This window comes from Oncorhynchus mykiss, chromosome 9, assembly GCF_057628025.1.
Source record: "Oncorhynchus mykiss isolate SJ-2025 chromosome 9, ASM5762802v1, whole genome shotgun sequence".
Lineage (NCBI taxonomy): Eukaryota > Metazoa > Chordata > Actinopteri > Salmoniformes > Salmonidae > Oncorhynchus > Oncorhynchus mykiss.
In genome coordinates this window covers 35,500,256-35,518,584 of record NC_143030.1, presented here as the reverse complement: position 1 = coordinate 35,518,584, position 18,329 = coordinate 35,500,256, and the positions used below count along the sequence as shown (strand labels likewise).

The window sequence follows — 18,329 nt, the reverse complement described above, 5'->3', positions numbered from 1 at the left end:
CATATACAGTACCCCATACGAGCCTAGTGAGGGGAGGATAGTTCATAATAATGGCTGGAATAGAGTGAATGGAATGGTATCAAACACATGGAAAGAACAGAAAGGCCACGCACTGTACATCCCCCTAATTACCACCTTTCAAATCAAATCAAAGTTTATTTGTCACGTGCGCCGAATACAGCAGGTGTAGACCTTACAGTGAAATGCTTACTTACAGGCTCTAACCAACAGTGCAATTTCAACAAACAAAAAAAGTATTAGGTGAACAATAGGTAAGTAAAGAAATAAAAACAACAGTAAAAAAAGACAGTGAAAAATAACAGTAGCGTGGCTGTATACAGTAGCGAGGCTATATACAGGCACCAGTTAGTCAGGCTGATTGAGGTAGTATGTACATGTAGATATGGTTAAAGTGACTATGCATATATGATAAACTGAGAGTAGCTGTAGCGTAAAAGAGGGTCTGGCGGGTGGTAGGTGGCAGGACACAATGCAGATAGCCCGGTTAGTTGGGCTAATTGAGGTAGTATGTACATGAATGTATAGTTAAAGTGACTATGCATATATGATCAACAGAGAGTAGCAGCAGCATAAAATAGGGGTTGGGGGGGCACACAATGCAAATAGTCCGGGTAGCCATTTGATTACCTGTTCAGGAGTCTTATGGCTTGGGGGTAAAAACTGTTGAGGAGCCTTTTTGTCCTAGACTTGGCACTCTAGCACTGCTTGGCTTGCGGTAGTAGAGAGAACAGTCTATGACTGGGGTGGCTGGGGTCTTTTTTTTTAGGGCCTTCCTCTGACACCGCCTGATGTAGAGGTCCTGAATGGCAGGCAGCTTAGCCCCAGTGATGTACTGAGCCATACGCACTACCTTCTGTAACGCCATGCGGTCGGAGGCCGAGCAGTTGCCGTAACAGGCATTGATGCAACCATGCGCTCGATGTTGCAGCTGTAGAACCTTTTGAGGATCTGAGGACAAAGCCTTTTCCCCCTCAGGATACTAAAAAGGCATTACGGCGAAAGCATACCATGCGATTATCTGAGGACAGCACCCAGCACACAAAACATTACAAACAGTTACCAGCCAAGTATTGGAGTTACAAAAGTCAGAAATAGCGATACAATTAATCACTTACCTTTGATGATCTTCATATGGTTGCACTCACAATGATCTTCATATGGTTGCACTGACAAGAAACTCCCAGTTTCACAATAAATGTTTGTTTTGTTCGTTAAAGTCCCTCTTTATATCCAAAAACCTCTGTTTTGTTGGCGCGTTTTGTTCAGTAATCCAATGGCTTAAAGGCAGTCACAACAGGCAGACGAAAAATCCAAATAGTATCCATAAAGTTCGTAGAAACATGTTAAACGATATTTATAATCAATCCTCAGGTTGTTTTTAGTCATAATGATCGATAATATTTCAACCGGACAATAGCTTCGTCAATATGAAAGAAAAACAAGAAAGGCGTGCTCTTGGTCGGGCGCAGCAAACAGGTCTGGGGACTTTCCACTGTCCACTTACTCAGAGTGGTCTTACTCCCTCATTTTTCAGAATACAAGCCTGAAACAATTTCCAAAGACTGTTGACATCTGGTGGAAGCCATAGGAAGTGTAATTTGAGTCCTAAGTCATGGGATACTCTATAGGCAGTCAATGGAAAACTACAAACATAAAAAAATCCCAATTCCTGGATGGATTTTTCTCAAGTGTTCGCCTGACATATCAGTTCTGTTATACTCAGAGACATTATTTTAACAGTTTTAGAAACTGTAGAGTGTTTTCTATCCAAATCTACCAATAATATGCACATCCTAGCTTCTGGGCATGAGTGACAGGCAGTTTAATTTGGGCACGCTTTTCATCCAGAGGTGAAAATAGTGCCCCCTACCATAGTGAGGTTAAATATGTTTTTTTTCCACCTATCTACACACCCATCTTTCACCCATCCCCATAATAATTCACCCATCCCTGACACTGAAGCATCCCCATAGCATGAAGCTGCCACCACCATGCTTCACATTAGTGAGGGTGTTAGATGGGTGATGAACTGTGCCTGGTTTTCTCAAGACATAGCACTTTGCATTCATGCCAAATAGTTAAAAAAAATTCTCATCAGACCACATAATCTTTTGCCTTATTCTCTCATAGTCTTTCACATGTCTTTTTTCATACTCCAGGCGTGCTGCCATATGCCTTTTTCTCATGAGTGGCTTCCATCTTGCCACTCTCCCATAAGCCCAGATTGGTGCAGTGCTGTGCTCTCATCTCAGCCAAGAAACTCTGTAGCTCTGTCAGAGTTGTCAATCAGTTCTTGGTCACCTCCCTGACCAAGGTCCTTCTTGCCCGGTTGCTCAGTTTGTTCGGACAGCCAGTTCTAGGCAGAGTCTGGGTAGTTATATATATTTCTAATTTCCCAATGATGGAGACCACCGTTCTCTTGGAAACTTCCAACACTCCAGAAATTGTTTAATACCATTCCCCAATTCTATCTCAGAGATATACGGATAGTTCCTTTCTGCTTTGACATGCACCGTCAACTGTGGGACCTTTTATAGACAGGCGTGTTTCTGTCTTAAATGTCATGTCTAAACAATTGAATTGGCCACAGGTGGACTCCAATCAAGTTGTAGTGACGTCTCAAGGATGATCAAAGGAAATGGGATGCACCTGAGTTCAATTTGGAGTGGCATAGCAAAGGCGTGTAATAGCTACCTAAATTACACTTCTGTATTTCATTTTTTTTAATAATAAAATGTTTTCACTTTGTCATTGTGAGATATTGTGTTGATGGGTGAGAAAATATTTTTTAAATACATTTTGAATTCAGGCTGTTACACAGCAAAATGTGGAATAAGTCAAGGTATATGAATAGTTTCTTAAGGCATTGTATGTAATGGTGTGAGTCCATATAATGGGACTTTCACAAACACTATTAGCCCACAGATATGTGTAATGCTTTTATCCTAATAAATGGCTGCTAAGGGAAACATCTTAAATGTAATGTGAGGTCAGTGTAATATCGGGAATCTAGTGAAGGAGAGAGCTGATTTATTTTAATCCAAGTTGAAAACCTATTAGCTATTTACAGAGAAATTATAAATGGCATCGCGTCAGGGCTGAATATGCTAATTCAGTGGGGAGGTACAGTGTCATTCCAATCTAATCCCGTCAAGGGAGTAGGGTGAAAATATCACCCAATTTTGCAATGCAAATAGAAAGGCAAGGAACTTGAGGATGCCCTGAATGATTTGCGTTCCAAAGGATTCTCCATATTAAAGCTTAGATGAAGGAGATTTTTGAAGTTCAGAGAAACATAGCAGCCATGTTTTTATATGTGGGATGAATGTAGTTGAGCATTTCCATTTTTTTTTTAAAATAAGTGAGTGCCGAAGAAATGTTTGAAATGTAGGTGTGAAGAAATATTGTCAATAGTTTAAAGGAGTAAATGACTAGTGTTGTTGACCTGTAAAATGGTCTGCTGTTCTGAGGACTGGTTGTGTACAGTGCCTTGCGAAAGTATTCGGCCCCCTTGAACTTTGCGACCTTTTGCCACATTTCAGGCTTCAAACATAAAGATATAAAACTGTATTTTTTTGTGAAGAATCAACAACAAGTGGGACACAATCATGAAGTGGAACGACATTTATTGGATATTTCAAACTTTTTTAACAAATCAAAAACTGAAAAACTGGGCATGCAAAATTATTCAGCCCCTTTACTTTCAGTGCAAACTCTCTCCAGAAGTTCAGTGAGGATCTCTGAATGATCCAATGTTGACCTAAATGACTAATGATGATAAATACAATCCACCTGTGTGTAATCAAGTCTCCGTATAAATGCACCTGCACTGTGATAGACTCAGAGGTCCGTTAAAAGCGCAGAGAGCATCATGAAGAACACACCAGGCAGATCCGAGATACTGTTGTGAAGAAGTTTAAAGCCGGATTTGGATACAAAAAGATTTCCCAAGCTTTAAACATCCCAAGGAGCACTGTGCAAGCAATAATATTGAAATGGAAGGAGTATCAGACCACTGCAAATCTACCAAGACCTGGCCGTCCCTCTAAACTTTCAGCTCATACAAGGAGAAGACTGATCAGAGATGCAGCCAAGAGGCCCATGATCACTCTGGATGAACTGCAGAGATCTACAGCTGAGGTGGGAGACTCTGTCCATAGGACAACAATCAGTTGTATATTGCACCAATATGGCCTTTATGGAAGAGTGGCAAGAAGAAAGCCATTTCTTAAAGATATCCATAAAAAGTGTTGTTTAAAGTTTGCCACAAGCCACCTGGGAGACACACCAAACATGTGGAAGAAGGTGCTCTGGTCACATGAAACCAAAATGTAACTTTTTGGCAACAATGCAAAACGTTATGTTTGGCGTAAAAGCAACACAGCTGAACACACCATCCCCACTGTCAAACATGGTGGTGGCAGCATCATGGTTTGGGCCTGCTTTTCTTCAGCAGGGACAGGGAAGATGGATGGAGCCAAATACAGGACCATTCTGGAAGAAAACCTGATGGAGTCTGCAAAAGACCTGAGACTGGGACGGAGATTTGTCTTCCAACAAGACAATGATCCAAAACATAAAGCAAAATCTACAATGGAATGGTTCAAAAATAAACATATCCAGGTGTTAGAATGGCCAAGTCAAAGTCCAGACCTGAATCCAATCGAGAATTTGTGGAAAGAACTGAAAATTGCTGTTCACAAATGCTCTCCATCCAACCTCATTGAGCTCGAGCTGTTTTGCAAGGAGGAATGGGAAAAAATGTCAGTCTCTCGATGTGCAAAACTGATAGAGACATACCCCAAGCGACTTACAGCTGTAATCGCAGCAAAAGGTGGCGCTACAAAGTATTAACTTAAGGGGGCTGAATAATTTAGCACGCCCAATTTTTCCGTTTTTGATTTGAAAGTTTGAAATATCCAATAAATGTCGTTCCATTTCATGATTGTGTCCCACTTGTTGTTGATTCTTCACAAAAAAATACAGTTTTATATCTTTATGATTGAAGCCTGAAATGTGGCAAAAGGTCGCAAAGTTCAAGGGGGCCGAATACTTTCGCAAGGCACTGTATATACTGTAGGCTATATCATATAAGTCAAAGGCTATTTCCATGTGGAATTGGGATTTGCTCCATTAGTTTTGTTGGTAGGTCTACATTATGCTAAAATAACCACGAAAGCATATTGGCTACTGGCTAAAACTGTAAAGGTACAGCCTCACTGTTCACTGTAAATGCATGCCAGAAGTTGCGAAAAATTCTCACAACTTTCAAGTTTCCACTCACAAGACCTAAAATTTGCTCAGTCCCCCAAAATATTAGAGGGAACATCAGTGAAAAGCGTGATTTATAAGATAGGAAGATACATTTTTCATTAGAGAAGAATAGATACATTTTTCAATGCTTGTTAAGGATACTTTAGTTTCACATTGGCTTTATTAACTGCAAAAGGTAAGATGTGTTTTTAATTCTGGTGCCGCACTACACACACAAGCTTGCTAGCAAGCTAGCTCTGGTCCAATCAACTCTCAAAAATTTAAAGACATTCAAAGCTGCTCCTCTGTAGGTAGCGTATAATTCTGTGGGCTTGATTCAGATAATGCATGTCATAACAAGACATTCAACGCTTCAAGCAGCCTCCTCCTCCACCCTCTCTCAATCTCTCCCCGCCTGCATCTCGCGCTCTACACTTGTCTGTCCACCGCACATGTAAACAACTATCCTGCCCGCTACATGGCAAGCTGCTCTATCTGCACGGATTGGTGAAGTAATTGAATTAGCTAAATGTAAAAACCAATCAATTTTACAGGTTAAAAAAGAAACCGAAAGGAATTATATAAACCATCACTTTTTGGGGGGGGGGGTTTGAAATGGTTTAGCACCTTATTTTGCTGGTCGGAACAGTGGAACGGAACAATTTTGGGGGGGGTTCTGTTCAGAATGAAACGATTGGAAAATAAGTTTGGTTCCAAACCCTAGTGCAAATAATCTCTGAACCTCATGTTTGTGCTGGTGGACAGCTAAGGACGCTGTTTAACAGTCTTATGGCCTGGAGGTAGAAGCTGTCTGAGACCAGATGCTCTGCTACCGTCTGCCCACACTGGATAGGGCAAGCAGAAGCATCAGTCTAAGACAGAGCCAAAGTATCTTGTCCTTAAGCCTCACCATCCCTTGCAGGCTTTTAGACCTTAAGTTGCTCAGTGGTGTTATATAAAGCCGGCAGTGTTCATAAATATCTCATAGAGACTTGTAAATGTAAGTGGAATGATGCTGTCTAGTCTCACTAGACACATCCCACTGGGCACTGACGTCAATTTCATTTAAATGACGTGGAAACAATGTTTATTCAACCAGGGTGTGCCCAGTGGGATAGGAGCTTGTAAAGAACAACCTTCCATTGGGTGGTATTCATTTACCATGGTGCAAGACAGAGGGGTAGTGCGAACGGCCCAGTACATCACTGGGGCCAAGCTTCCTGCCATCCAGGACCTCAAAACCAGGCAGTGTCAGAGGAAGGCCCTAAAAATTGTCAAAGACTCCAGCAACCCTAGTCATATACTGTTCTCTCTGCTACCACATGGCAAGCTGTACCGGAGTGCCAAGTCTAGGTCCAAGAGGCTTCTAAACAGCTTCTACCCCCAAGCCATAAGACTCCTGAACATCTAGTCAAATGGCTATCCAGACTATTTGCATCCCCCCCCCCCCTCTCCACACTACTGCCACTCTGTTGTCATCTATGCATAGTCACTAATAACTCTACCTACATGTACATACTACCCCAACTAACCGGTGCCCCCACACATTGACTCTGTACCGGCACCCCCCTGTATATATTGTTATTTTTTACTGCTTCTCTTTAATTACTTGTTACTTTTATCTCTTTTTTGATCTCTTTTTTATTTCACCTTTATTTAACCAGGTAGGCTAGTTGAGAACAAGTTCTCATTTGCAACTGCGACCTGGCCAAGATAAAGCATAGCAGTGTGAACAGACAAAAACACAGAGTTACACATGGAGTAAACAATAAACAAGTCAATAACATAGTAGAGAAAAAAAAGAATCTATATACATTGTGTGCAAAAGGCATGAGGAGGTAGGCAATAAATAGGCAGAGGAGTGAATAATTACAATTTAGCAGATTAACACTGGAGTGATAAATGATCAGATGAACATGTGCAGGTAGAGATACTGGTGTGCAAAAGAGCAGAAAAGTAAATATAATAAAAACAGTATGGGGGTGAGGTAGGTAAATTGGGTGGGCTATATACCGATGGACTATGTACAGCTGCAGCGATCAGTTAGCTGCTCAGATAGCAGATGTTTAAAGTTGGTGAGGGAAATAAAAGTCCAACTTCAGCAATTTTTGCAATTCGTTCCAGTCACAGACAGCAGAGAACTGGAAGGAAAGGCGGCCAAATTAGGTTTTGGCTTTAGGGATGATCAGTGAGATACACCTGCTGGAGTGCGTGCTATGGGTGGGTGTTGCCATTGTGACCAGTGAACTGAGATAAGGCAGAGCTTTACCTAGCATAGACTTGTAGATGACCTGGAGCCAGTGGGTCTGGCGACGAATATGTAGCAAGGGCCAGCCGACTAGAGCATACAGGTCGCAGTGGTGGGTGGTATAAGGTGCTTTAGTAACAAAACGGATGGCACTGTGATAAACTGCATCCAGTTTGCTGAGTAGAGTATTGGAAGCTATTTTGTAGATGACATCGCCGAAGTCGAGGATCGGTAGGATAGTCAGTTTTACTAGGGTAAGTTTGGCGGCGTGAGTGAAGGAGGCTTTGTTGCGAAATAGAAAGCCGACTCTCGATTTGATTTTGGATTGGAGATGTTTGATATGAGTCTGGAAGGAGAGTTTGCAGTCTAGCCAGACACCTAGGTACTTATAGATGTCCACATATTCTAGTTCGGAACCATCCAGGGTGGTGATGCTAGTCGGGGGTGCGGGTGCAGGCAGCGAACGGTTGAAAAGCATGCATGTGGTTTTACTAGCGTTTAAGAGCAGTTGGAGGCCATGGAAGGAGTGTTGTATGGCATTGAAGCTCGTTTGGAGGTTAGATAACACAGTGTCCAAGGAAGGGCCAGAAGTATACAGAATGGTGTCGTCTGCGTAGAGGTGGATCAGGGAATCGTCCGCAACAAGAGCAACATTATTGATATATACAGAGAAAAGAGTCGGCCCGAGAATTGAACCCTGTGGTACCCCCATAGAGACTGCCAGAGGACCGGACAACATGCCCTCCGATTTGACACACTGAACTCTGTCTGCAAAGTAGTTGGTGAACCAGGCAAGGCAGTTATTAGAAAAACCGAGGCTACCGATAAGTCTGCCGATAAGAATATGATGTTTGACAGAGTCGAAAGCCTTGGCCAGGTTGATGAAGACGGCTGCACAGTACTGTCTTTTATCGATGGCGGTTATGATATTGTTTAGTACCTTGATCATGACTGAGGTGATTTGTGTGAGATTGAGGGCATCTAGCTTAGATTGTAGGACTGCCGGGGTGTTAAGCATATCCCAATTTAGGTCACCTAACAGAACAAACTGAGGGGGCTCGGTAGCTGAGGGGGGTCGGTAGCAGGCGGCAGCAGTGGGAGACTTATTTCTGGAGAGATTCATTTTTAAAATTAGAAGTTCGAACTGTTTGGGTATAGACCTGGAAAGTATGACAGAACATTGCAGGCTATCTCTGCAGTAGATTGCAACTCCTCCCACTTTGGCAGTTCTATCTTGACGGAAAATGTTATAGTTTGGTATGGAAATCTCAGAATTTTTGGTGGCCTTCCTAAGCCAGGATTCAGACACGGCAAGGACATCAGGGTTGGCAGAGTGTGCTGAAGCAGTGAGTAAAACAAACTTAGGGAGGAGGCTTCTGATGTTGACATGCATGAAACCAAGGCTTTTTCAATCACAGAAGTCAACAAATAAGGGTTCCTGGGGACATGCAGGGCCTTTGTTTACCTCCACATCACCCGAGGAGCAGAGGAGGAGTAGGATGAGGGTACGGCTAAAGGCTATCAAAACTGGTCGCCTATAGGGTTGGGGACAAAGAATAAAAGGAGCAGATTTCTGGGCGTGGTAGAATAGATTCAGGGCATAATGTGCAGACAGGGGTTTGTGGGGTGCGGGTACAGCAGAGGTAAGCCCAGGCACTGGCTGATGATAAGAGAGGTTGTATCTCTGGACATGCTGGTTATAATGGGTGAGGTCACCGCATGTATGGGAGGCGGGACAAAGGAGATATCAGAGGTATGAGGAGTGGAACTAAGGGCTCCATTGTAAACTAAAACAATGATAACTAACCTGGACAACAGTATACAAGGCATATTGATATTTGAGAGAGACATACAGCAAGGCATAAAGTAATCGCAGGTCTTGATTGGGAGAGCTAGCTAAAACAACAGGTGAGACAACAATAGCTAGTCAGCTAACACAACAACAGCAGGTAAAATGGCGATGACTAGGCGGAGAGGGTCGGATTAACTACACACAGAGCCTGAGTTTGCGGCTGGGGCCGACAGATAAAACATAAATAAACAGAATGGAGTACCGTGATTAATGGACAGTCCAGCAGGCATCAGCTATGTAGCCAAGTGATCATAGTGTCCAGGGGGCAGCAGTAGATGGAACCAGGGGGCAGCAGTAGATGGAACAGCTAGCCACTACGCTAGCACGCAGGCGACACGGCGTTTAAAGTTAGTAGCCCGGGGGTGGTAGGGGGGTCTGCTCAGATGGAGGCTGATTGAAGGCACAGTGGATGGAGTATTCGTCGGCAGACCAGACGTGGTGGTGCGGAGGGGCGCCGTGTCGACAGAGAATCCAAGCCAGATGGAGAAAAAGGTATTGTAGAATTTTGTTTGCTAGCCGGGAGATGTGCCTGGCTCACGGCTAACTGGTGCTAGCTTCGTGGCAGTGGCGTTAGCCACTATAGCCAATCGGTAGCAGAGGTGATCCGGTGCCAAGGTCCAGAGTTTACAGCAAAGATCCAATGGAGTATTGGACTCTAGCCGTGCATGAGTGGGGTTCGGGTAAACAGCTGAGTAGGCCAGGAGGTGGGCCTCAGGGATAGCTTCGGTACTGGGTGCCACGGAGGGTGCAAGTTAGCTTTGAAGATTAGAAGTATTGGCCCAGGGATTACGGCAGGAATCCGGCGTTGTTGTGGAGAGACAGTCCGATACTGGTAGGTTGGCGAGTAATATCCAGGCTAAGAACAGGGCTGGTATCTCTGCAGAAGGTAAAAGCCGCTAGCAGTGGCTAACAATGACTAAATATATTGTAGCTAATTAGCTGGTTAGCTTCTGGAGGTTCTTGAATGTGTTCTAAAGTTAAAAATAATATCGATTCCGTATCACATTGGGTGAGGCAGGTTACCGGAAGGTATAATCAAATTAAAAATCGAAAAGAGATTGAGATTTAAAAATATATATTTATACAAAAAATAAGAAAAATACAAAAGTACACAAGAGGACAAACAAAACACGTCTTCACTGCTACGCCATCTTGGCTCATGCTGTTATTTTTATTCATATTTGTTTTAAAATGCACTGTTGGTTAGGGGCTCGTAAGTAAGCATTTCACAACCTCTTGAATCTAGGGGACACTATTTTCATTGTTGGAAAAATAACATCCCCAAAGTAAATGGCTATTTTGTCAGGACAAGATGCTATAATATGCATATAATTGACAACTTAGGATAGAAAACACTCTAAAGTTTCCAAAACTGTAAAAATATTGTCTGTGAGTATAACAGAACTGATGTTGCAGGAAAAAGCCTGCAAAACAGGAAGGGACTCTTATTTAGAGGCTCTGCGTTCCTATGCGTCCCTATTGAGCAGTGAATGAGATATCAACCAGATTCATTTTTTCTACTGCTTCCCTAATGTGTCTAGTGTCACAATACATAGTTTCAGGCTTTTATTTTGAAAAATGAGCCTGAACGTCAACATTGCGTCAGTGGTCAGCTGAAGTCTCTCAGAGTGAGAGTAAAGGACAAATGCGGCCATTGTTTCTCTCTATTCTACTAAGAAGCCACCAGTCCCGGTTGATATATTATCGAATAGATATTTGAAAAACACCTTGAGGATTGATTATAAACCACGTTTGCCATGTTTCTGTCCATATTATGGAGCTAATTTGGAATATTTTTCGGCGTTGTAGTGACCGCAATTTCCAGGTTGATTTCTCAGCCAAACGTGAAGAACAAACGGAGCTATTTCACCTACAAAAATAATATTTTGGGAAAAAAGGAACATTTGCTATCTAACTGGGAGTCTCGTGAGTGAAAACATCCGAAGCTCATCAAAGGTAAATGATTTAATTTGATTGCTTTTCTGATTTTCGTGACCAGGTTGCCTGCTGCTAGCTAGTCATAATGCTATGCTAGGCTATCGATAAACTTACACAAATGCTTGTCTTGCTTTGACTGTAAATAATATTTTCAAAATCTGAGATGACAGGGTGATTAACAAAAGGCTAAGCTGTGTTTCTATATATTTCACTTGTGATTTCATGAATAGGAATATTTTCTAGTAATATTTATGTCCGTTGCATTATGCTAATTAGTGTCAGTTGATGATTACGCTCCCGGACCCGGGATGGGTAGTATCAAGAGTCTACACAGTCTACACCTGTTGTATTTGGCGCATGTGACTAATAAGATTTGATAAATAAAAAAATAAAAAAAGACTGTGGTACATTATTTTGTATTAGCGTCCCAACTGGCCAACATCCAGTGAAATTGCAGTGCCCAAAATCCCAAAATACTAAATTCAAATATTTAACATTCTTGAAAATATATGTGTTATACATCAAAATAAAGCTTAACTTCTTGCTAATCCAGCCGCTGTGTCAGATTTCAAAAAGGCTTTATGGCGAAAGCAAACCATGCGATTATCTGAGGACAGCGCCCTGCATACAAACACATGACAATCATATTTCAACCATGCAGGTGCGTCACAAAAGTCAGAAATGGAGATATAATTAATGCCTTACCTTTGAAGATCTTCTTCAAAGGTACTCCAAAATGTCCCAGAAACATCACAAATGGTCCTTTTGTTCGATAATGTCCTTCTTTATGACCCAAAAATGTCAATTTATTTGGCGTGTTTGATTCAGGAATACACCGGTTTCAACTCGCCCTTAACATGCCTACAAAGTATCTAATAAGTTACCTGTAAACTTGGTCCAAACATTTCAAACAACGTTCCTAATCCAACCTCAGGTACCCTAAAACGTAAATAATTTATCAAATTTAAGACAGAATAAACTGTTTCTTATACCGGATAAAAACAACGTGAAGCACACTCCAGTTCACGCTCACCAAAACAGTAGAGTCACCTGGAGTGACACAATGACTTCTTCATTTCTCAAAAGAAAATCATCGAACAATTTCTAAAGACTGTTGAAATCTAGTGGAAGCTATAGGAACTGCAACCAGGTTCCTAATAATAAGGGAGTCCCATAGAAAACAATTGGAAAATCCTATGACCTCAACAACAAAAAATTCTGGATGGTTTGTCCTCAGGGTTTTGCCTGCCATATCAGTTCTGTTATACTCACAGACAATATTGTAATAGTTTTAGAACCTTTAGAGTGTTGTATATCCAATTATACCAATTATATGCATATCCTAGCTTCTGGGCCTGAGTAACAGGCAGTTTACTTTGGGCATGCTTTTCATCTGGATGTCAAAAAACTGCCCCCTACCCCAGAGAGGTTAAAGCTGAATATAACCTCACTGTAAAGCTCAGGAACAACAAAGCCCATTTTGCAAAAAAACATGTCTATAAAGTCCAGTACATGTCTGTCAAAAAAGGTGCTTCTAGAACCTAAAAGGGTTCTTCGGCTGTCCCCCATGGGAGAACCCGTTGAATAACTATTTTTGTTTCCAGGTAGAACTTTTTCGACAACCAAAGAACCAGTTTGGAACCCTTTTTTTCTAAGAGTGTAGCAATATTCCAATGGCCAAATGTGCTTATTTAATTTTTTGATCTACTTAACCATAATTTATCCAGCTCATTCAGATAATTCAGAGCCAACTCTCATTGGTGTTAATGGCCTAAGCATAATGCAAACCTTTCATAAGATCCAATGTTTTATCATGTTTTATCAACTTATACATCATCTGGTTTATCTTTTCTCTCTCTCTGTATTTCTCTTTCTTCCTCTGTCCCCTCAGAATTTGCTGATTCTGGTGAGTTACTTTTCTAACTATCTCTTTTTTACCCCTTGTAAGCTAACCATTGTAACAATACATGCTATACTGACCATCTTGCATGCATGGGACCGGGAGATACATTGGGGCCAAACACTGAGAGAGCTAGGTACATGATTTGTTCTTTGACACACGTCCAAAAAAAGTAGAGGACAGAGGACTATGGAAAGACCAAAAACAGTCCGTGGCCGACCATTGCTCACTGTGTCTGTGGTGTGTTTGCCCAGTTGAGGAGAAGATTCTTGCCACTTTGATTCCTTAATAAATCTACATGTTTTCAGGATGACACAAACAGCATGTAATTGTATTTTAGTCTCTGACACTAACAATACTGTCTTTTAGCAGCTTGGCATGTTCAAAAAAAGGTGTTAGTATTATGGTCAGCTAGCTAGTCATAGCGTGTAACAAACCACACCTAACCTTACACTTTGAGTGTCTTTGTACTTATAGACATTCCTTTTGACTTAGAAGTCAAGACAAAAATGACACAAACATTTGGGAAGACAGAATAATGGTTGTGTTTAGAAATCCTTGCAGTGTCAGGCACAGTTTTTCATTACATTTTTTTTTCAATCACATTGCTGCATTTTGTACTGTACGTGGTATATTTTCTAAACTGTAAATGCAAAACTTTAAACTGATGGCACTTGTAATGTAACCATGGATGTTTAACTTGCACAAATGGGTAATTTGGTCATTATAGAGTTGGATCATTTCTGTTTTGGAAGTGGTTCCTAAATTTATTGTGTTCATCCTGTTTTATTGAAGGTCCTTTTTGGAAGAGACAATTCAAGTCTGACTACGCCCTGTGCTATTATTACACACCACAACTGTCAGCACACTCTCTCTTTTTCCATCAGTGTGGCGCTAAAAACAATATCACTTAGGAGCTGCATCAAATATTGAACTGCAGAAAACAGGGAGGGGTTGGCTACATTGAACATTTTGGTTTTGTGCCTGAGCTCTCTTTTAATAACAAAATCATGTCATAGTAACCTGCACAGCCTTACAGTACATCTAAGTTCTTAACCAGACCTCTGATCCGAACACAGTCTTGTTATCTGTGGAGTTCTGTTGAATATTCATAGCTGAGATCAGCTTCATTGTCAGAGGTTTACACAGATCTGTGACTGGGGGAATTATAACTTTTGGGATAAATAAAACAAAATGTGTGCTCCATCTCGATCTAGTTCGCAATTTAGATAGCTAGTTGAATAATTTTAACTCAGTCCTGAACATGGTGTACACTGGGAAAACATAAAAATATAAAATAGTGGCATGAAATCATGTTGTCATGTCAACAAAACGTGAACGACAGGGTTGGTAGCTCATCCCAGAGCACGCTCTGGCAGAGCATATGATGAAGAACAAAGACGCTATGCTCGTTCGCTAATAGCATATTTTTTTCTATCTAGAACCTTTTAAAGGCTTATTTGGCTAGCCCCACCCTTTTTGGTTCCATGTTTTTTTTTATTTAACTAGGCAAGTCAGTTTAGAACACATTTTTATTTAAATTACTGCCTACACTGGCCAAACCTGGACAACGCTGGGCCAATTGTGTGCCGCCCTATGGGACTCCCAACCACGGCCGGTTGTTGTACAGCCTTGATTCAAACCAGGGTGTCTGTAGTGATGGCTCTAGCACTGAGATGCAGTGTCTTAGACCGCTGCACCACTCAGTAGCTCCGTGTAGAGCCTTTTCCCCAGAAAAGAGTTCTACCTGGAACCCATAAGGGTTCTATCTGGAACCAAAAATGGTTATCCTATGGGGACTGTCATGTACTGTCATGTTGTGTCTTGTCTCTGTCCTTTCCCTTCACCCTGTCTCCCTCTGCTGGTCGTTGTTAGGTTACCTTTTCTCCCCCTCTTTTCCCCCAGCTGTGCCTTGTCTCCTCCTAACCACCTCGTCACCCCTTTTCCCACCTGTTCCCTTTTTCCCTCTGATTAGGTCCCTATATCTCTCTCTGTTTCTGCTCCTGTCCTTGTCGGATTCTTGTTTGTTGTGTTTCATGCCTGAACCAGACTGTCGTCATGTTTGCTGTAACCTTGTCTTGTCCTGTCGGAATCTGCCGGTCCGTCTGAGCCTACCTATGTTTGGTAATTAAAGAAGCTCTGTTTAAGTTAATTCGCTTTTGGGTCCTCATTCACGCACCGTAACAGAAGAATCCGACCAAGAATGGACCCAGCGACTTCGGATCCTCTCCACTCAGCCGTCGGGATCCAGGGAGCGATGCTAGGCAGACACGAGCAGGAATTGTCTGCTGCTCGACATGCCGTTGAGACCCTGGCCACCCAAGTCTCCAACCTCACAGAACAGGTTCACCATCTCCGCCTTGATCCACCGGCCACTTCCAGGGCTTTCGAATTTCCGGAGCCCAGAATCAATAACCCGCCGTGTTACTCTGGGGAGCCCACTGAATGCCGCTCGTTCCTCACCCAGTGTGATATTGTGTTTTCTCTCCAGCCCTACACTTTCTCCAGGAGCACTGCTCGTGTCGCCTACGTCATATCTCTCCTTATTGGACGGGCTCGTGAGTGGGGCACGGCAATCTGGGAGGCAAGGGCTGAGTGTACTAACCAGTATCAGGACTTTAAGGAGGAGATGATACGGGTTTTTGATCGATCTGTTTTTGGGGAGGAGGCTTCCAGGGCCCTGTCTTCCCTATGTCAAGGTAATCGATCCATAACAGACTACTCTATTGAGTTTCGCACTCTTGCTGCCTCCAGTGGCAGGAACGAGCCGGCTTTGCTCGCTCGTTTTCTGGAGGGTCTCCGCGCAGAGGTAAAGGATGAGATTCTCTCCCGGGAGGTTCCTTCCAGCGTGGATTCCTTGATTGAACTCGCTATTCGCATTGAGCGACGGGTTGATCTTCGTCACCGAGCTCGTGGAAAGGAGCTCGCGTTCTCCGTTGCCCCCCTCTCCGCATCACTACCATCTTCCTCTGCCGGCTCGGGTGCTGAGCCCATGCAGCTGGGAGGTATCCGCATCTCGACTAAGGAGAGGGAACGGAGAATCACCAACCGCCTCTGTCTCTATTGCGGTTCCGCTGGTCATTTTGTCACTTCATGTCCAGTAAAAGGCCAGAGCTCATCAGTAAGCGGAGGGCTACTGGTGAGCGCTACTACTCCTGTCTCTCCTTCAAGATCCTGCACTACCTTGTCGGTCCATCTACGCTGGACCGGTTCGTCAGCTTCCTGCAGTGCCTTAATAGACTCTGGGGCGGAGGGCTGTTTTATGGACGAGACCTGGGCTCGGGAACATGACATTCCTCTCAGACAGTTAAAGGAGCCCACGGCCTTGTTCGCCCTGGATGGTAGTCCTCTCCCCAGGATTCAGCGTGAGACGCTACCTTTAACCCTCACTGTTTCTGGTAATCATAGTGAAACCATTTATTTTTTAATTTTTCGTTCACCTTTTACACCTGTTGTTTTGGGCCATCCCTGGCTAGTTTGTCATAATCCTTCCATTAATTGGTCTAGTAATTCTATCCTCTCCTGGAACGTCTCTTGTCATGTGAAATGTTTAATGTCTGCTATCCCTCCTGTTTCCTCTGTCTCTTCTTCACAGGAGGAGCCTGGTGATTTGACAGGGGTGCCGGAGGAATATCACGATCTGCGCACGGTGTTCAGTCGGTCCAGGGCCACCTCTCTTCCTCCACACCGGTCGTATGATTGTAGTATTGATCTCCTTCCGGGAACCACCCCCCCCCGGGGTAGACTATACTCTCTGTCGGCTCCCGAACGTAAGGCTCTCGAAGATTATTTGTCTGTAGCTCTTGACGCCGGTACCATAGTCCCCTCCTCCTCTCCCGCCGGAGCGGGGGTTTTTTTTGTCAAGAAGAAGGACGGGTCTCTGCGCCCCTGCATAGATTATCGAGGGCTGAATGACATAACAGTGAAGAATCGTTATCCGCTTCCTCTTATGTCTTCAGCCTTCGAGATCCTGCAGGGAGCCAGGTTTTTCACTAAGTTGGACCTTCGTAACGCTTACCATCTCATGCGCATCAGGGAGGGGGACGAGTGGAAGACGGCGTTTAACACTCCGTTAGGGCACTTTGAATACCGGGTTCTTCCTTTCGGCCTCGCTAACGCTCCAGCTGTCTTTCAGGCATTAGTCAATGATGTCCTGAGAGACATGCTGAACATCTTTGTTTTCGTTTACCTTGACGATATCCTGATTTTTTTCACCGTCACTCCAGATTCATGTTCAGCACGTTCGACGTGTCCTCCAGCGCCTTTTAGAGAATTGTCTTTTTGTGAAGGCTGAGAAGTGCACTTTTCATGCCTCCTCCGTCACATTTCTCGGTTCTGTTATTTCCGCTGAAGGCATTAAGATGGATCCCGCTAAGGTCCAAGCTGTCATTGATTGGCCCGTCCCTAAGTCACGCGTCGAGCTGCAGCGCTTTCTCGGCTTCGCGAACTTCTATCGTCGTTTCATCCGTAATTTCGGTCAGGTGGCAGCTCCTCTCACAGCCCTTACTTCTGTCAAGACGTGCTTTAAGTGGTCCGTTTCCGCCCAGGGAGCTTTTGATCTCCTCAAGAATCGTTTTACATCCGCTCCTATCCTTGTTACACCTGACGTCTCTAGACAGTTCGTTGTCGAGGTTGACGCGTCAGAGGTGGGCGTGGGAGCCATTCTTTCTCAGCGCTCCCTCTCTGACGACAAGGTCCACCCATGCGCGTATTTTTCTCATCGCCTGTCGCCGTCGGAACGTAACTATGATGTGGGTAACCGCGAACTGCTCGCCATCCGGTTAGCCCTAGGCGAATTGGGACAGTGGTTGGAGGGGGCGACCGTTCCTTTTGTCGTTTGGACTGACCATAGGAACCTTGAGTACATCCGTTCTGCCAAACGACTTAATGCGCGTCAGGCGCTGTTTTTCGCTCGTTTCGAGTTTGTGATTTCTTATCGTCCGGGCTCTAAGAACACCAAGCCTGATGCTTTGTCTCGTCTCTTCAGTTCTTCAGTAGCCTCCACTGACCCCGAGGGGATTCTCCCTGAGGGGCGTGTTGTCGGGTTGACTGTCTGGGGAATTGAGAGGCAGGTAAAGCAAGCGCTCACTCACACTCCGTCGCCGCGCGCTTGTCCT

At 43.6% G+C, this 18,329-nt stretch overlaps 1 protein-coding gene across 2 annotated transcripts in view; it reads left to right on the top strand.

The window, feature by feature from the left end:
- Positions 1-18,329, top strand: part of LOC110531927 (sodium/potassium/calcium exchanger 2) — a 177,036-nt gene that overhangs the window by 82,439 nt on the left and 76,268 nt on the right. For both annotated transcript variants that reach the window (XM_021615417.3, XM_021615421.3), the window contains exon 5: positions 13,204-13,218. In XM_021615417.3, the coding sequence (XP_021471092.2) occupies positions 13,204-13,218 (15 nt within the window). The remainder of the gene's footprint in view (positions 1-13,203; positions 13,219-18,329) is intronic.